Source organism: Phyllostomus hastatus, unplaced genomic scaffold (assembly GCF_019186645.2).
Source record: "Phyllostomus hastatus isolate PE091 unplaced genomic scaffold, TTU_PhHast_1.1 phas_contig_34, whole genome shotgun sequence".
NCBI lineage: Eukaryota > Metazoa > Chordata > Mammalia > Chiroptera > Phyllostomidae > Phyllostomus > Phyllostomus hastatus.
In genome coordinates, this window is record NW_025333857.1 from 51,082,358 (window position 1) to 51,103,398 (window position 21,041).

A 21,041-nucleotide genomic window follows, 5' to 3' on the forward strand; every position below is an offset into this window, starting at 1 on the left:
CTTTCTGGAGGTGGAAAAGCTACAGTGGCAATATCAGACTTGGGTTAACAGATGAACTCCAAACTTCAGCCATCAATAATCCGTTAAGAATTAAAAACTTTTCACAAAAATATAATATTCTAAGTGATTTTTTAAAAAAAGTCTAATTTTATCAAAATGGTATTTATGATTTACCTTTATGTTAAGTTTTCTATTGTTTGTTGGAAGTGTTACATCCTCTTTGAGTTGCTCAGGCAGATGTATAGTCTTCGTTTTAAAGTTTGTAACAGTAGCATTTTCTAACTTGGGCTTCTTTTTACCAACTTTTAGTTTTACTTTTTGAAAATCATCTTGGCGTTTTCTTTTTTTGGTCATTCTTGAGTGCTATAATGAAAAGAATTTGAAAACAATGGATAAACACAAAAAAACTGTGAAACAGTTAAAAAGGCCCTGGCTGGTGTGGCTTAGGGGATTGAGAGTGAACCAAAGGGTTGCCGGTTCAACTCCCAGTCTAGGGCACATGCCTGGGTTGCAGGCCAGATCCCCAGTAGGGGGCGTGCAAGAGGCAACCACACATTGATGTTTCCCTCCCTCTTTCCCCCTTCTTTCCCCTCTCTAGAAGTAAATAAATCGTTAAAAAAATAAAAGGTATTTTTCAATATTTACACTACCATTTATTCCAAAGATAATCAAGAATCAAGGCCAATGGTGACTACACTGAAGGATCAAAATACTAAATGGAAACTACCTTTATGAAGACCCCCCTCCCCAAAAATCAATTTAGCCAGGACATTTGTAAAGAGGAGTCACTAACAATAAGGCAACAGGCTTCCCACTGATCTGTCAAGGATTTTTAGCCCTAGAACCTTTTGTTAAGCAGTGGGGTAAATGGAAAGTTTTGGAAAATTTTTTGGGGGGTGGGGAGCAAGTGCTGAGAGGGTGGATTGGAAAGCAGCACAGAATTGCTAAAGATACACCTCTATCTACTGGGAACCTCTAACAAAGCAAAGCCAAGTCTGGAAACCAATGCTATTATTTAATGAAGCCTGTAATAGGAAAAGTTTCATGAACCTAAGTTGAATGCTTTAAATATGGGTAAGGTAGAGATATGCAGCAAGGAGAGTTAATGAGCACTTCAGGAGCAAGGAAAGCAGTACAGATCAGGAAAATGGGATAAGCATGGTATAGGCAAAAATGAAGATAACAGCATTTTGAACACCAGGGAAAGTTCAGACTAGATATGAACAGGAAATAGTATCCAAAAAACAGGATGAAAAACAGAAGAAAAAGGAAATAAAGTGTAACAGGTATAAGAAACAAGATCATTAGGCTACTATTATAAATAACTCAAGCATAACCATGTCACCCTGCACTTTCCCCTGTTCACCACCTTCTTTCAACTTATATCCAAATCTTACCACTTACGCACAAAATCTTTGATCTGTGCCTCCTACCCATTCTCTCGCCTCGTCTTAAAGTTCTTGATTTCTACCCTAGACTGTTCAATAGTTTTCCCACAGGTATTCTGGCCTTGTCTCTAGTGCCCACTACCTAGTCCATTTGCTAGAGAGGCACCAGAGTGCAATTTCTAAACCCCCATTTCAGGCGTTCCTTTACTCCCTTTACAGCGAACTCCTCAGCTGGACGTATTAGGTCCTTCCTAACTCCCTCTCCAGTTTTATCTTCCTACAAGCTAACTTCTATCTAAAAATTAGTCTCCTATACCCAGAACCAGCTCAATTTTTTTTTGAAGCCTTCCACATGCTGCAAAAATAATGAATTCTACCTTTTACGACATACCCTACTGGAACAGTACCTCTGAAATAAATAAAACTCCTATATTTATCCCATGCCCAGCTATTTCTTTTTAAGTCAGTGCTACACAAGAGTAAAAAAAAAAATTGAGTAAATCGAACGTCTGCATTACTGTGAGAGTAATAAAATGACTGGTGCAAGTCTGACAGCTAAAGTTCCAGGAATCCAGAAGCCAATCACCATGACCCATGGTCTAGGATTTGGCCACATAGATAAGGAACAGATTCTAGAGCCAAAGTGATTATGTTCTTATCAAGACTGCCACTTTCTGGCTGTAGTTACCACTCTGCCTTAGTTTTTATCTACAGAATAGGAATAATACATACATGCATACTTCATCATACAGTTGTTATGAGGTAAGATGAATGAGGAGCAAATAAATTCATTATTTGTAAAACACTATGAACCGTTCCTGGCACAATGATGAACACATGTGCTATAAGCACAAATATGTGTATTTTCAATTCTCAGGACTAGTACCTACCAAGTACAATATTAGATGCATTATGTACATTAGCATTCAATTCTCACAAAACCATATGAGGGAAGGTGAAACTAAACCCATTTTTAAGTCGTGGATCAGAAAAGTTTTGTCAGTCCTTTATTAAGTAGCTGAAGAGGGTTTCATATTCAAGACAGCTCTGCATAACCAGTTTTATGTTATATATACTGGAACTAAGGTGAAAACTGGAAAACCAAGTAGCAAAATGGCTCATCTTATTTCACTTATTCTATTCCCAAGTATTCATTCCACCCACACCTCTCCAGCTACCCCAGTCTAAAAAAATGCGTAAGTAAAACCTAAAATAAAGTCCCTAATACTTTACTGGCCTCTTTTACTACAAAGAAAATAATGGTTTTCCTTAATTAAGCACACTTTGTAATTTTTCCCTACAACTTTATTAACTAGTACCAGAGATGAAAATAAATGGTACAAGACGTTCAGAAAATCCGAATGAACTAACCCTCCAACCCCCCCACCAATGTTCTGTGCTATCTTTAACCACTAGCCAACACAGTCTGCTGTCAAGTTTATGCCATATTATCCATCACTTTGCAGTTGTCTTACTAATGTTTTCCCTCCGTTAGGAAAATTAAGAAGGCTGATCTTCCTTCCTAGACTTTTAAGACTGGTACGGTTATTTTTATGATACACGGAGAACATTCTACTAGCAATTTCTGTTACTTTCACTTAAAATAAAAAATTCCCAACACAGCAATTCAAGTAATAGCCTGACTAAGCAACTTTTATGTTATCGGGTACTGAACAGAAGATAAGAACTCCTGCCTAAGGGGCTGAACTCTCCCATCACTGGAGCTCCTACGTATGTGAGCTCCCAAAGTTTTAAAACTGAACTTTGCATATTCCAACTGCAGGTCGTGTCACAACAAAAAGGAGATGCTGGCCTATCAGGATCCCCACCAAACCGATTTCCAGCTAATTTGTCTGCTACCTCATTACCCCCTAGTTTCCAAATTCTCCGCCGCCCCCCCCCGCCCCCCAAATAGCAAGAAATCACACTGCGCTCGGCCTTTGGAAATTTCCTCTCCAACCCCTTTTACGCTCACGAGTTTCCCCAAACTCTACTGAGGGATCCAATCGCAAACACCAGACTTCGGTTAACGCAAAAGCCCTACATGGGCAACTCAATACTGCCGGTGGCCCGGTTCTGCTCCGCCCAGAGCATTTAACCCGCCACACTTGGACCGCGAGACGGCAAAAGAGGAGACCACTGCTCATCCCCACTCCAAGTCTTCGGTCCCGCACGCCAGGAAGTTTAGACCCCGTGGGTTTTCAGAAACTATCGTTTCTTTTACTCCAGAGGACCGCAGTCAGGACCACAGTCCGAGAGGTGGGGCCCAATCAACGCACACCGGCCCGAAAGTATCTCGGACCGAAACCGCGGGAACCCGCCCAGTCACTTGAGGCGCTTCGTGCCCGCAGACACCCGCCCCCGCACTGCTCAGCTCCGCACCCAGGCCGAGCTCCGTAGAGGTGCCAACAGCCGGGGCCCCAGGGGTCGCAGACCAAACTCAGCTGGCCCTGCCCGCCTGGGCCGCGGACAGGGGGGCGCCGGCCCGGCGCGCCGTCCCGCGCCCCGGGAGGGCCTGGTCTGATGGGCGCCAGCGGCTCACCTGAGAGTCCGGCCGGGACCGGCGGACAGAAGCAGAGAGGAAGAGTGTCTGAGCAGAAGCCCTCGGAGCGACAGCGTGCGCCACTAGCCTCTGCCTCTCGCTCCCGGAGCGTGTTTTCAAATCCCCTAGTCCTCACGCGGCCGCGTCTCCTTCCGCCGCCCGGAAATCAGGGCCCCTCCCCCGCCGCGCCGCGCTCACGTGACCGCGACCCGCAGCCGCGCGCAGCCAGGGAGGCGGGAGCCGGAGCCGTAGGCCCCGCCCACAGGAGGATGGGGGTCCCCCTCCGGTAACCCCGTTTGCTCCTGGAGGCAGAAGAACTGGAGCTCGCGATCCGAGGACAAAGCTGGTTCTAAAGTACGGCCCCGAACTTCTCGTACCAGCTCGGGTGTGTTGTCCAGGTTCCAGCTGATTGATGGCATGCCTTTTCTCCCTATGCTAGAACACTGTTCCGCAGACCTACATGCACATTTGGAAAAGACTATATGCTGAATTGAGTTAAGGAAGAAAAGTTTGGGACTGCGGAGGTGACACAATAGAATCCTTGGGGACATTAACCTGGATGGAGTAATTATGAATTACTAGATAGAGGACAAAATACACCTAGTAGCTGGAGACTTAGTCAAGGATTTTTCCTAATTCAGTTTCTCAGCACTGAGATTCCCGCTGCTGAAATTAAGTGGGCCCAGCGAAGTTAAGGGGGAGAATAAAATGCCTGGGAAGAAGATGAGAAAGCAAGGAGAACCGGTCTTTGAAAGACACACTTGCCAAGGATTGGTGGGTATTGTGGAGGAAAGAGCTCCAGGTATGGGTTTTAGACCTTGATTCAAATTTGCCTTTACAGTTTACAAGATGTACGACTTAATCTGTATGAACCTCAGTTTACCTTGCAGGGATTCAGAGCAGTGATGTCTGAGGTAAAGGCAGACCCAAGCCCTAGGATGTAAGACCCTACCTATTATATGATCAGAGATAAAGAAGCAGAGTAAAAAGTTCACCTCTCTCTTTAGTGGCAACATAGCTATACAACCATAAGCTGCTTGAATCCACCATAAACATAAACATTTGGTAGTCATCACTATTGATGGCATTAGATGGTGTTAAAAATTATGAGACTGGATCATAAGATGAAAGGTCTATTGCCATCCAGACGTGTCCCCTGAATTCCAGACTTGTATCTATCAGCATATTCAACATTTCCTTTGGATAGCACTACATGTCTCAAGGTCAACATGTCCAAAATGGAACTCTCCATCTTCCCCCTGAAATCTAACACTTCTTCCAGCTTCTTCATCTCAAATAGCAACTCCATCCTTCCAGTCACTTAGCTTGGATTCTTTCTTTCACATCTCACATTTAATCCATCAGGAGATTCTGTTGACTTCACCTTCAAACACATCCTGACTTCCCCACTCTCCATCTCCCTGGCTGATCCAAGCCATCTCATGATCACTGTAAAAAGCTTCTGAACAGGTCTCCCTATTTCCACTATTGCAGCCTAGAGTCTTCCCCTTAAAATCTAAGTCAGGCTCTGCAGGTATGGCTCAGTTGGTTGGAGTGTTACCCTGTAACCGAAAGGTGGCAAGTTCCATTCTCAGTCAGTGCATATACCCAGGTTGTGGGTTTGATTCCCAGTATGTGGGGCGAGGGGTGGTCAAAGTCTGGGCACAAACAATCAATGCTCTGGGCACATATGGGAGACAACTATTTGTCATCAGTTCCTAAAAATAACAGGTGAATAAACATGAGACCCACCAAGTAGAATAGTTCTTGAATAGTTGAATAGTTCTACACAATTTTGAAATTATAAGATTTTTAATTTTCTCACATGGGAACAATTGTTTCATTTGTATACATTCTATGAAATAAAATAATGAGCCTTGAATTTTCTTACTGTGTTTATGAGAGATGCATTCCTAATTCAGTTGTTACAATTTACATTTAATATAAAACATGGAATACAAACACACTAAGTGTGTGAAAATGATAAAGATATATAAGGAAATAGGCACTTTCGTTGGGGTTGGGTATAAATTGGTGCTTTTCAGAAAGACACTCTTTAATATGCAAGGAGAAGCTACAAAACTCTTTATACCTTGAACTTCCACTGCTAAGAATCTATTCTAAAGGAATAACCAGATATGTAAACAGACTTACGTACAACAAAATGTACCATAATATTGATTCCATCAATTTTCAGAGTGAAAAAATCAAACAGTCTAAATGTCCAGGAGCTAGGGAATGGGTATATAAAGTACAGCAAATCCTTCAGAAAAAATATACTAAGACCTTTAAAAATAATATTTTTAAGAATATTTAAGGATAGGGAAAACTTCACTGGAAAAATTAGAAAAAAATTGATCAGAGGAATCTCTTTGTAAAAATATATGAAGAAGGAATGATAGAATTAAAACATCACCATTTTGCGACTTTTAGTAAGCAAATGGATCTAGGCAATGATTATTGTATTGATAGCTGCTAAATCACAGACCATGAAACAGAGATTATGTACCTTGTTATTAAAGTACACAATACTATCTTTTAACAAGTCTTGCCAAAAAATTCAAAACTGAATCTGGTCAAGGTTAGACCTACCTACAAATTTATGGAAACTAAGAGCAGAAGAATGTATTAACTACACCATAGCAATGCAATCAGTCCAATCTCAATGTAGGAAACTCAACAAGACAACATGGTTTCTTTTAAAAAATTGTTTTGAAAGAATAGAAAGAGACAGAGTAGGAAGGTATAGATTAAGAAAATCTTAAGTCATATGTCAACCAATTGTATTATATGAACTTTCCAAGTAGTCTGATTCAAACAAACAAAAAAACCACCCCCCCGTAAACTATAGGGTTTTTTACTATATACTGGGACTGGCAAAAGTAGGTTTACAGTTGTGAGTACACAAAACATAAACTTTATTATTGTATTATTATTTATTAATGTATTGTTTTATAACTGTAAATCTACTTTATATGACAATCAGGGAAATATGAACACTAGGTATTTGATAACATTAAGGAATCATGTATAGTGGTAAAGAAACTATATTTTAAAAGAGTTCCTATCTTTAATAAACATATGAATCATTTATGAATGAAATGATGATAATGGAATTCCCTGTTCTACCACTTTTGGGCATTGTAACTCTGGAAAACTTAACCTCTCTAGGTCCTAGGTGTCTCATCAGTGAATAAGAACTATTGGAAAGACTGAATTTCTGAGACACAAAGAGAGCATTAGGAATTACCATTGCATTTCCAAGTAAGTTTCTGACAAATTTCTTGTCCTCTAGTAAACAAATCTGTTGTAGGGTCTCATACAGAGACTCAGATTTTGATATCCTTAGGGATATTTAAAATAATATATGTTTTTATTTTATTTTTAAAGATTTTATTTACTTATTTTTAGAGAGCAGGGAAGGGAAGGACAGAGGGAGAGAAACATTAATACATTGATCGGTTGTCTCTAGCACACCCCCAACTGGGGACCTGGCCTGCAACCCAGGTATGTGCCCTCATTAGGAATCAAACCAGTGACCTTTCAGTTCATAGGCCGGCACTCAATCCACTGAGCCACACCAGCCAGGGCTAAAATATATATTTTTAAACTAAATTTTCTACATAGCAATTGTAAAATAGTTTGATTTTATTGTTTCTAATCTGTTTATTTAAATAGTTATTGAAACTTACCTCCTAATTGATTGATTTCATTGTGGGTTTTTTAAAAAATAGTTTTCAGTTTCATCAATCTTATCTTCATCTCATTTTTAGGCTATTTTGGATATATGGTTTTCCTTTTCATCATTAGAGGTCATTTCATCTGCAAGACAGAACAGTAACGTTGCTATTAATTTGATTCTGTAAAATTAACAAATGATGATCTATTTTTCTTTTCTAGGAGAGGAAAACTCTCTATAAATATTATTTCATGATACAGCAATGGATTCTTAAAACGATGTTTTGAAAGAAGACTGTGCTCAAGGACACAGAGATCTTCTGGAGGAAAATGCCAGTAATTTATACTGTTACCTTGATAACTTTACTAAAGTTACTGAAGTCTTAGAGATTAGCCTAGATAGGCTTACAGTGAAATCACATTAACCAAGCTCAAAGGGGCCAGTGCATAAAAGCTGAGTGTCAATGTTTAGATTTATAATAAAAAAAATACAAAATACACTTGTTGCAGAGGCCAGAACGCTCAAGTTAACAAGCCTAGCATAGTCTCTCTCAGTGGGCACCACTCCATGAGAACAGAGAAAAATTTCAACCACAAGATTGAATAGTGGACATGGAAATGGAGCAAAGGATCTAAGTCAAGTAACTTAAATGATTACTTGTAAGAGAGCGGTGCACCTGCTTTCAGGTGGGTTAGATTTGCCACTGGAAAAGTGATTTCTCAAGTTTTCCAAGTAAGTTTCTTCCCCTGAGCAGTGCTGAATAAGTACAGCCAAAATTTCTTCAGGGATTCTTCTTTTCCTTTATTCAAAAGGCCAATCCATGTTCTCTTCTGATGGATACATGCTGTAGCTATAAACACCAAATTCAATGTAGCTTCAGTCTTATAGTCCCAGAAACCCGTCTTTCTTTCTCAGTGACATATCCCTGCTCGACATCTATATTGTTTTTGTACTTTAACTCTAAAAAATGGAATTTTATTTCCCTTATTTATCATTTCTATTTGGACCTCCCCATCACTGCCACCATCCACGCACACATAATTCTGTCCCTATAGTATTATCATCACCATTAATTATACAGTTATACAAAAGCAGAATTGGGGATGAAAAGGTTTCTTTTTGAATACTCGGGAAAAAATTCATTCTTTTGTAAGCTAAAAGATTGTCTTAGAACTTGTGAGGCCTTGTAAGAACATCATCTTTTTAACTTATAAATCTCAATAGATTTTTATTTTACTATCACTAAATCTAAATTCTAAATTTTGACTCTATTTTCAGTGTGGGCCTCAGATAGAAAGCACAAATGCTGTCATTTGTTGTCAGGGAGTATAAGAAATTACAAAGAAAATCTTTGCACAAAATGTATTTTTGAATGAACACACACCTTCATACACTCACAAATATTTACACATTTATATTCATATCAGTTATAATCTGAAATCAGAAAAAATATTGTAAACTCGTGTTCTTTTTCAGCACCACTTATTTATTCTTTTTGTATGAAATATATGTGTATTTACATTGCATGATTATAAATGTAATTACTAGGCACTAGCAAACTATAAATTAAGAAAACTACCTGTCTGTAGCAAACGGTTCACAGATATTTCCTATTTATACAGCAGCTACTTTCTTTGTGAACAAGTAAATCAGATGTTTGGAGCTGAGAGACCTAAGAATACTGTCACCCGCCCTGACACGGCAGCTCTCCATTAGTCCTCCTTCCTCCTTCCTCCTTCCAAGTCATCTCAGTGACTCAGGCTAGAAAATTGCACCTCAGCCTTCAGAGCTTTGAAAAATAACCAGGAAGTTTAGAAAAAGCAAAGGGCACAAGAACCAAATTTGTAAGATCACCTATTCAGACCAATTCTCTTTGTATGTAAAGTGAAGTAACCAGATTACATAAAATAAATATATATAATGGAATATAAAATATGGTAACAATATACATATTATAAATAGCTCTCTCTTTATGCAAGCTATACCTGGGGAAGCAGTGTGTAATGAGCGAAGGCCGGCTACCTGGTCAAATTCTCTGCACCATACTTCGAAAGTTGTTTGACCTTGGGAAAAGTATTTTATATTTCTGTGCTTCAGTTTCCTCATCTATAAAATTTGGGTGATGTTTGTTAGTGCTTATTTTATTGAGTCATTGTAAGGAGGAAATACATGTATTTATATAAATCATGTTAATTGGAGTTCACTGTTACATGTACTTTTAAAATATTTTTAAACTTTTTAAAATGTTGCCCTGACTGATGCAGCTCAGTTGGTTGGGCACCATCCCGCAAAGCGAAACATCACTGGTTTGATTCCCAGGAGGGGCACGTGCCTGGGATGTGAGTTCTGTCCCTGGGTGTTTCTCGCATCGATGTTTCTCTCCCTTTCCTTCTCCCTCCCCGCCTCTCTCTGAAAATACATAAATAAATACAATGTTTAACAATAATTTTAAAATCTTGACATAATTTCAGACTTCTTGTCTACAGAACCACGAGATAATAAAGGAGTATGGTTTTAAGCCACTACATTTGTGGTCATTTGTTACAGCAGTGATATGAAATATTACAGATGTTTTGTCCTTTTTTTAAGTATATTCTATTAGTGTTCCCAATTTTTCCCACTTTATCCCCCCTCCACCTTGCACCCCCAACCCTCCAGCATTCCCCATCCCTTCGTTCATGTCCATGGGTTGTACATATGAGTTCCTTGAGTTCTGTTTCCCACACCATTTTTGGCCTCTCCCTATCTATTTAATGCCGACCAATTATTCTTCTTTCCAGTACCTTTTCCCCACTATTCCCCACTGAAAACCCTCCATGTGGTCTCTACTTCTCTGATTCTATTCTTGTTCTAGTTGTTTGTGTAGTTTTGTTTTTGTTGTTTTTCTTTCTTTTACTTTTTTAGGTTCATTTGTTGATAGTTGTGAGTTTGTTGTCATTTTACTGTTCACATTGCATATAATAATGGCTTGGTGATGATGAACTCCTTTAACTTGACCTTATGAGGGAAGCACTTTATCTGCCCTTCCATTCTAAATGATAGCTTTGCTGGATAGAGTCGTCTTGGATGTAGGTCCTTGCCTTTCATGAATTCAAATACTTCTTTCCAGCCCCTTCTTGCCTGCAAGGTTTCTTTTGAGAAATCAGCTGATAGTCTTATGGGCACTCCTTTGTAGGTAACTCTTTCCTTTCCTCTTGCTGCTTTTCGGATTTTCTGTTTGTCTTTAATCTTGGGTAACTTAATGATAACGTGCCTTGGTGTGTTCCTCTTTGGTCTGACTTCTTTAGGACTCTCTGGCTTCCTAGACTTCCTGGAAGTCTATTTCCTTTGCCAGATTGGGGAAGTTCTCCTTTATTATTTGTTCAAATAAGTTTTCAATTTCTTGCTGTTGTTCTTCTCCATCTGCCACCTCTATAATTTGGATACTGGAACATTTAATGTTGTCCCAGAGGTTCCTAAGCCTCTCTTCATTTTTTTGAATTCTTGTTTCTTCATTCTGTTCTGGTTGGATGTTTATGTCTTCCTGTTGTTCCAAATCATTTCTTTGAGTCCTGGTTTCCTTCCTATCACTGTTGGTTCCCTGAATATTTTGCTTTATTTCACTTTGGGTATCTTTCATCTGTTCTTTCATTTTTTGACCAAGCTCAATCAGTTCTATGGGCATTTTGATTACCAGGGCTTTAAATTCTATATCAGGTTGGCTATCTCCTCATCTTTTAGCGCTCTTCCTGAGGTTTTGCTCTGTTCTTTCATTTTCTTTGTCTCGGTGCAATTGTTAAGTTGTAAGGGGGCACGGCCTTAGGTAGTCACCAGGGCTGGGGCAACCTTCTTTGCTGCAGTGTGGCACTGCCTGTGGGGAATGGGCCAGAGAGGCAACAGTGCAACTCGCCTGCTCATCTCTAGTGCACTTTCCTCTGGACTCTCACGTGAGACTGGGAGTTTCTCCCACCATGGCAACTGCTGTAGTCCACAGTCAGCTCTGAGTCTCAGTTTCTCCTTAAGTCAGCCCAGCCTGCGCGGTCCACCACCTCACTGTGATGTCTCTCCATCCACCACCTTACTGGACTGATTGTTCTGTTTGTTTCTTTAATTCTGTGGTTGTCACAGTTTCATGCAGTTTGGTTTTCTGGCACTTCTGGTTGTTTACTGATTTTAGATTGGTTATTATCCTCCTTTTGGTTGTGCGGGAAAGCAAAGGGTTTCTACCTACACCTCCATCTTGGCCAGAATTCTGTTGTTTTGTTCTTCTTTAAACGAGGCACAAACACACCAAAGCTCTTTGCATAAAGGATAATATTGTAGCCCTCCAACATCTAGCACCACCAGTACCAACACTAGATGTTAAATACACTTTTCAAAAAAATGAAAAAATGTTTTACAGAAGAATCTTTTGGTGGCTAGGAGCAGAAAGCCTCTCAAGCAACTTAAATGAAAGGGAGTTTGTTGTACAAAGAGAGAAGCAAATCTCATGGACCACAAGCATAGATAAAGAACCTGGGCACCCCACAAAGGAAGGAGGATCTGATAACATTTCTGGAGAAGTTCCCTCAAACCTTTAAGCAAGAACAGAATGAGAATAAACATAAATGTTGGGAACTGCCCTGCCTGGTTTCAGAAGCTGTGACCACCCCCCATGGCTAAGGCTGAGTGAGTGACCTTGGACCATAAGCCACTGAGGAGACAAAGCTTATCTCCCTGGCAGGGAGATCCTGCCCCTTTTACTTCACCCTGCCTGGCCCCCAATGCATGATCAGTTAGCCAATGATGGGTAAGATTCCTCAAGGGAGGGATGAACTAAGATAAGCATGATAGTGGGGCCCACAGGGAAGGACTTGGGGGGCTACAGAAAAAGGGAGTGATGGACCCTCACCCCTCAGCTTTGACAAAGCCTGAGTCCTCATTCTATCTTTGTGAGAAGTCTCCTAATCTCTTGGCTTTCTTACTTCCCCTGTCTGACTTAAGCCTGAAACAAGGACAGAGGTCGATGCAGCCCTGTGCTGGAAAGGGCAGGTTCCCTGGGGCCATTAGGCCTAAGAAAGAATGCATAAAATCCTGTGAAACCTGCTTTGATAAGAATGTTCTCAGTTTTCTGATAAAGGTCCCAGCAGGAAATGAGTTTGTTTCCCAAAGTTTTGTAGCCCTTTAGCTAACTGACCCTGACTCAGAATAAGCCCTCATAGTTCTTTGTATGTTATCTATTGTTTGATCCTTACTGTCTGACAATGATTGATGAGCTTTACCTGTATTCCTGTGCAAAATGAACCCAATAAAAGCCCATTGAGGAAAAGGCTCTTAGCCCTTCTGTTTCAAGAGATCGGCCACCTTTCTTCCCCAAGCAGATCACGTCTTGGTAGACTTATTCTCATCCGTGGTGGCCAGGGGGGCCCTTTGGGCCAAGCCCCCCGCCCCACATAAACATAGATAATGTCAACAAATTAGTTAAAATTAAATGCTTCATTTCCTGCCACACTGCACATTCATGGCTCATTTGACAAAGTCCTCTAAATTTGGTTATGTCCAAGCTATGTAATTTAGGATTTTAAAAAATATCTAGAACAATAACACTCGTGGAGGAGGGGTGCAGAGTGGTGCTCTGGATGAAAGTGGAATTCGCAAGTGGAATTGGACTGGATGTAGCAGTGAGAGAAGGAAGAGCCATATATGATGCCCAGGATTTTGGCTCCTGTATAAGCTCCAGGAGGACAAATACAGAATTTTTATTTTCCTTATTATATCTACAATGCTTAGCACACAGTAAATACTCAATAACAACATTTGTTGTTCAGTGATGGAAAACTGCTGCGTATGTTTCTTTCGCAGGGGAATGGCATGATCAGATCTGAGATTCAGAGAGTTAGCACTGACAGCAGTGTGGCAGATGAACAGGACTGTGTGTGGCAGACTGAGAACTGTCTGTCAAAGCTCAGTCTCCTCTTCCTGAGCATACAGCTAGACTACATTTCCCAGCATCTCTAAAGATAAGGATGGCCAAGGCCAAGGAAGTCTGCTCTACGCAAAGGAATGTGAGATGGAAGGAGGTGCACCACTCTCACACCAGCACCTTCAGACCAGGCTGAACCTTTTTCTGTTTTTCTCTTTCCACTAGCTGGAATATGGACATGGAGACCCTGCCACAATTGTATAAATGAGGAAAATGGCCTAGCAGATGGCAGAGACAAACAATGGAAGGAGTATGGATTCCTAAATTTGGAAACCCACTCTGGAATGAGGTGAGAAATAAACTTATTGTTCTTCAAGCCACTGAATTGTGGAGATCTATTGTTTTCTATCAACATAGCCATCCTTAATATTGCAGAATGGCAGGTAGAGTGTGACACTAGAAACAGGGCTATTTCAATTACTCTGGTAAGAGAAGATGAATGCCTGTGATGGGTTGAGGGCAGGTAAGTGGAGAAAAGATATGGAGATAACTATAAAATACATCCAACATGGTTGCTTCATCTTCAAATTTCTTAAAATGCTGACACCCACCACCGGGCTTTCAGCAAGGACACTTCTAGTCCCACCGGTTAACTAAAACTTTTTTTTTTTTTCAAAAATTATTAGAGATCTAACCATGCACATTTAACTTTGGGGAAGAAAAGAGGAATAGGAATCCAAATCTAGAGACTTTTGGAAAACACAGTACTCAAACAAGAGACATTAGTGACAAGGAATAGACCCAATTGTTGGAACATACAGTAAGGGACAAAAAACACAAATCCTATGTAATGATTTAAAAGGAAGATGTGGAAGGCTCTTAACATTATTTGAGTGGGCACTTGTTAATATTTTTAAAGATTATTCCCTGCTCCTCCCACACCCCAGATAGCAAAGAACTATGGGCTATTTATAATGCCCCAAACTTCACAACAACCTAAATGTTCAATAATAAGGGTTTGGTTACACTGATTACAGTAAATTCAAACAAGGAAATATTCTGTAGACACTCCAAATTGTAATGTTTATGATAGCTATTAAAATAAACATTTTAAAGTGATATTTAGTTTTTTTAAAGGTTAAAACACCATCAGTATAGTATGTTCCCTTTCATTTTTATGGGTATGTAGAAAATAGTCTGGATGAAATCTCACCAAAATGTTAAAGGTAGTTATCTATGCTTGTATGCTTGAAGGTGATTTCTTTTTCTCATTTTTATTTAGATAAAAATTTTCTGCTCTTGTAAATTAACATGTACTAATTGAGTAATTAAAATGGAAAATAACAAGTGCTCAATACCACTAATCATTAGAGAAATGCAAACCAAAACCACAGTGAGGTATCATTTCACACTGATAGGATGGCTACTGTTTAAAAAAACAAACAAACATAGAAATTAACAAGTTCTGGTAAGGATGTAGAGAAATTGGAATGGGATGTAAAATGGTTCAGCCCCTGTAAGAAACAGAATGATGGTTCCTCAAAATGTTAAAAATATAATTAACATATGATTCACCCATTCTACTTCTGGGTAAATAACCAAGAGAATTGAAAGGAGCATCTTGAAGAGCTATTTGTACACCTGTGTTCATAGCATCATTATTCACAGTAGCCACAAGTGAGAGCAACCCAAGTGTCCTTTAATGTATGAATGATTAAACCCAATGAGATATACATAGAATAGAATATTATTTAGGTTTAAAATGGAAGGAAATTCTGACACATGCTACAACATGGGTGAACCTTAAGGGCATTGTTACTTGAAATAAGACAGTCACAGAATGGCAAATATTGTATGACTCAATGTATAAGAAAGAGGTAGCTGGAGTAATCAAGTCCATAAGAACAGGAAGTAGAATGGTGGTTGGCAAGGGAGGGGAGAGGGAGAATGAAGTTGTTTAATGACTATAGAATTTCAGTTTTGCAAGAGGAAATCATTCTCAGGGTCAGTCACATAACAATGTGGATGTACTTAACACTACCTGAACACTTAAACATGCTTACAATGGTAAACTGAACACTTAAACATGCTTACAATGGTAAACTTTATGTTATGTGTATTTTACAAAATTTAAAAAATTTTGCAATGAAAGATAAACACAAATAAAGGAGTTCTCTCGAGGAGAGTAAGTATGTGAGAAAATGGCTCACAACTGTCACTTGAGAAACCCTCCCTGACCGAGCCAGCTCTTCTGTGGTCACTATTGTGTGCCTGATCTATTTATTTTTGTATTTAATTACTTTGATCTTTTGGACAAACAACTTGATCTTTTTTCTCATGCTTTTGCATGAAATTATATTACAAAACCCTTCTGAATGGGCATCCTTTCCTACTTTCTTCTGTATAAATAGTAAATGTTTACTATCTTGGAGCTAAGGAAATTTTGGAAACTCAAAGCTTTTCTTGTGAATTACTAGAAAGAATGATTAAAGAGAAAAAACTAATGATACACCAACGTCAAGTTCTGGATTTTTATGTTCTCTAGTCTAAGGCATCCTCCTAAGTTCTGTTCAGTTGTTATTCAGGAGCACAGTAAATGACACAAAAGATATAATTCAAAAGTAAAATCTTAACTATACAATGTGGGGCAAAAGTAGGTTTACAGTTGTTTGTGTGGAAAATAATACAATAATTAATAAATAATAGTGCAAGAATGAACTGTGTTTGTAAACCTACTTTCGCCCTACCCTGCATTTTTTCTTTCTTCCCTACACAACCAACTGGTGTGAATGATAAAATTACATTACAATGGAGCTGGAGAAAGGGTTTAAAGCTCTTCTCTTTTGCCTTTAATTTGCCTGAGGCTTGGTTGAAACAGTTGCCTGGACCTGTTACTGTGGTCCATTTCCCCTCCTTTCCTAGGAGGAAATTTTGCGCCCTTCAGCCTGGGTTTCCAGGGAGGTTGAAAGACTGGGCAGTCATCAAATGTGTGCTCAGTGCTTGCTGAAAATTTTACTTCTTTAGATCAACCAAAAATACTATATTTAATGAGAAAAATGTAATATAGAGGAAAGAAGAATGAAATTGACTTTTGTACTTCACAACAAACTCCATGTGAGAGTCTGCTTTAATATTGAGTTATTTGTTATGTAACTCTTAACCTTAAGATTATAATGCTTATTTCCTTGTTTGGTATAGGGAATTTGATCTATTCATTGTGTCACAGGTGGGCACAGGTAACCAGGTTCTTGGTGATCGGAGCAAAGAATTGAACCGAACAACCCAGAGCTTATAGCAGAGAACATGGGAGCAGGCCAACTCCAAGCAGAGATTGACCTCACGGACTGGAGGGGTTCTATTCTTATTGGGCAGATCCTTCCTGGATAGTTTTGGTGGGCTTTTACTGTTACAGAACACAACAAGGGGTGGCCTGGGACAATATACTATTATTGAAAGAAGGCCCCGGGTCCGTTATGTCTGCCGCCCTAGGAAAGACATCTCTCAATGCTAGAGATTCGTGAAAAGGAAAGGAAATGTTTATTTAATGCTATACTAACGTAAAGTAGTGACCTAATGTCTTTATCAAAAATCCTAAAGTCCCTAAAAACACCCACAAACACGCAGTCCTTCCTTCCTTTCCCCCTTTGCCCAGTCCAGAGTACCGTATCTCAGGAAAGGAAATAGAAGTCCATGGCTCAGGCAGTCCTCTGGTTCTTCCCAGTTAATACTCCATCTCGACTGGGAGACCTCCCCAGGTTCCCGGCACCCTCAGCTGAGTCCCCGGGATCTCTGCTAAAACCAGGTGGTGGTTCCCCCTTCTAAAGCTGTGAGGGTCCCCACTCTGTCAAGGCCGCATGGTTCTCTCTCCTAAAGCAGCACGGTTCTCCCTCAATGGCTGAGGTCCTCCCTATTCTGCTAAAGCCACATGGTTCTCTCTCTCTGGGATGCGGTAGTCTCCACCCTGCTAAAGACGCATGGTCCTCTCTCTTAATGGCCGCCAAGTCTGGGTTTTAAATCCCTGCGGCCAATCTTCCTCTGCAGCCTCATTTCCGACTCCTCCCACACTCGGCTTCACATGCCAGAATTCATATCCTTCCAGCTTTACTGGGCTGCCATCATGAGTCTGGGCAGGTGTGGCCCATGTCCTGGAGCCAATCATCTCCAAGCTCCCACGCAGGCGCAGGCGCTGTAACTCAGGGGACCTGCCCTCCCCCCCCCCAGTTACGTCTTGGTGGGGAAGTTACTTCCATTCCTCTGGCTCAGGGAATGGCCACAGCTATTTAACATATCTAAGCAACCAGCCAAAGGCTATAGATATGTCAAATGACCACGCCAGAGCTTGGCTGCAAGGCTGTTGCTATGCAAAACAGCTCTCAATGGCCCTGCTCCATTTGTCCCTTCCCCCAACCCACACCCTGGGTGGGGGGATGGAGACCTCTTAAAATCTCCTGGACACCTTAAGTTCTGGACCCCATTTCAAATGCCCATTTGGGGTCCCCCCTCTTGGCTGCACCCTGTAACATTACTGCACATATACAAATAGTTGTATGACTTTAAAGCTACTGCGCATGTGGTCTCCCATGATTTTCCCTGATTGGCCACCAGGGAAGAGAGTCCCACAATGCTACCGAATTAATCCCCCTTTCTCCTGGCGTCCCCCTGTACTAGGTTCGCCTTTTCCTTTGCCAGAGAATTATAGGTCTCCATGTTAGAGATTGGTGAAAAGGAAAGGAGTTATTTATTCAAGTTATACAGACTTAAGAGTAATGGCTTAATGTCTTCATCAAAATCCCAAAGTCCCTGAAAACACACACAAACACACACAGTCCTTCTTTCCCCCCTTTGCCCAGTCTGGGGTGCCGTATCTCAGGAAAAGAAATAGAAGTCCATGGCTCAGGCAGCCACCGGTTCTTCCCAGTAATCCAGACTCGGCTGGTAGGCCTCCCTTGGTTCCCAGCACCATCAGCTGTGTTGCTGGGATCTCCAGCTAAAGTTGCGTGGTGGTTCTTCTAATGGCTGCGGGGGGCGGGGGGATGGGGCTACTCTGGCCAAAGGTGCGTGGTCCTCCTTACATGGCTGCAGCCATGTGGTTCTCTCTACTGCCACAGGCGAGTTGTTCCCTCTCTTCAATAGCTGCGGAGTCTGGGTTTAAAAATCCTTCCAGCTTTACTGGGCTGCCATCATGAGTCTGCGAGGGGGTGGCCCCATGTCATGGAGCCAATCATCTCCAAGCTCTCACACAGACACTGTAACTAGGGGGAGTTGCCTCCCAGCTACATCTTGGGGGGAAGTTCCTTCCATCCCCCTGGTTCAGAGCATGGCCACAGCTATTTAACATATCTATGCAACCAGTTAAAGGTTATAGATATGCTAAATAACCACACCAGAGGTTAGCTACAAAGATTAGTTGCTATGCAAAACAGCTCTCAATAGCCCTGCTCCTGTGTCTCTTCCCCCAACTCACACCTGTGGTGGAGGGTGAGGACATCCTATATCTCTTTCTAATATTTCCTGGACACCTTGAGTGCTGAACCCCATTACAAATTCTTCTTTTGGGGACCCCCTGGCTGCACCCTCCTACAATTGTATGTGTATTAAGGGAAATTAAACTTAAATTTACCCATCAATCTTGTAAAATATTTACCTAGCTTTTAGGACTTTACTGATCTTGTCATAATTAACTCAATTAATATAAAAGACTAGGCTCTCTTCAGTTAAGGAATAAAGCACTTATAGTCTCTTTTAAATCAATTATGGTACATATAAAAGTGAATAGGGATTATAGGAATTATATTTTTAAAACATATCATAAAACTAGTTTTTCTGTTACTGGTTCCTGAATCCATAACCCTCCCCAACATGAAAAACTTACCTATTGACTCATTTAAAATTTATCTAATAACTTTATCATAGAATACTTGTATCAAGTATGTTAATGAAGTAGGAATATTGCCTTTCAATGATATTTATGTGTCAATTAGGTATTATCTGGGGTATGCTAATGCAAATGAAGCCTTTGTTTTGGTCATGATTAAATATTCACAATAATGAGGTTTAAAATGTAGCTTGAAAAAAAAAACCCACTGTTAAATGTAAACTGTTCCTGCAATAATTTTCTAGTACCTCCCTCCTCAGATTGATAGTTACATTAGCACTTGTCTAAGATAGCAACATCCCAAGTTCTTTCTGGTTACTCTTGGGAAAACTAGTTTCATTTTTCACTTAGAAACCCCATTAACCCAAGTATATTATAGCATTTTCACATTGTCACCATTATTTTAAGTCATTTGCACACTGTACCAACATGTTTACAAAAAGAACAGAGTAACCATCTTAAATCATATGCTTGTGAACCCTGAGCAGAAGTGTATCTGTCAAAATGGGCTTCTCATGGTCATAACTGGGCCCAAATTCAAAAGCAGACTGTAGCTGCCATTTCTGACAGAGGCCTCTCACACAGTCTGTGTTTTGGGGAAAGCCACCAACTGAGCTTTCAGCCTCCTGTACTAAGCTCCTGCCTGTTTACTCTCTCTGAGTCAGCCGCTTCAGGAGACCCCTGATTTTGTCTCTTCACCAATGGACTGAGATGTACCCCCACAGTCAGAACTACACAAATTGCATCCTCATTTGCATCTATGCTGACCAGTCAGGACTGCACAATTTGGAACCCTCATTTGCCTAAAACAGATCAAATTCAGAACTTGGGTAGGGACTTTATAAAAGATGGCCTCCTGTTTGTCTCAGCTGAGCACAATTTAAGTTGCTACCTAACTCTGTGTCTCCTAGGCTACAGCTCCTTTTGCCCATATAAGTGCTTTTTATTCTTTACTATAGTCTCAAGTTAATTTTGGTTTACAGGCTTTTGATTTTCACAAATAATTCATATGTGGTATAGTTACCAGTACCTAAAATTACGGCATTTAGGAAACATTTTATGATGAATAGATAGTGTTTAAATGGTAGTCAAAAATAGTGAATCATATCAATCAACGTTCAAAATAACTTCCAAAGTTGAAAAAAGAACCTTCATTAAAAAGTTCTTTCTTCTAATCAATATTTCTAAGAGCTTCAATCTCTAATTATAAAATCTCTTTCAGTTTGACTTGCTCCTTCACTGCCTTCCCTGAGGTCATTAGCATTGGTAGTGGCAAAAGGAATCAAGTTCCCTAACCTTAACCCCACCAATCATAGATAATTAAGTCAGTCATCAGTCTTATTAAACAGTTTATTCCTATAAAAGTTTAAGTTGTATTTCATTGCCTTGGAATGATAATTCTAGAGTATAAAGATCTTTTCTTAAATTAGTGTGAATAACCAGTTGTCTAATTTTTTGAAAGATGCATTTTAAGTAAAGAATATTCACTCACTGATTTTCACAAAACAGAGTATGAGTTGCGCTCCATGAGACAAATGGGAGACCATCTTTTACAGAGGAAGTTCCTACCCAAGCATGACTTGACAACTTTGAAATCATTAAATAAAATAATAAAAGCTTATAGTCATCAAGTACTTAATAGGTACCATGCACTGCTCTAAGAACTTTACATGAGT

The 21,041-nt window shown here is 40.1% G+C and overlaps 1 protein-coding gene across 2 annotated transcripts in view; it reads right to left on the reverse strand.

Annotated features, from left to right (window-relative positions):
* Nucleotides 1-4,096, reverse strand: part of TEX10 (testis expressed 10) — a 42,770-nt gene extending 38,674 nt beyond the window's left edge. For both annotated transcript variants that reach the window (XM_045840102.1, XM_045840103.1), the window contains exons 1-2: nucleotides 3,931-4,096; nucleotides 175-363 (exon numbers count right to left, since the gene is read on the reverse strand). In XM_045840102.1, coding sequence (XP_045696058.1) covers nucleotides 175-354 — 180 coding nt within the window. In that variant the 5' untranslated portion in view covers nucleotides 355-363; nucleotides 3,931-4,096. The remainder of the gene's footprint in view (nucleotides 1-174; nucleotides 364-3,930) is intronic.
* Between the last annotated feature and the right edge of the window lie 16,945 nt (nucleotides 4,097-21,041).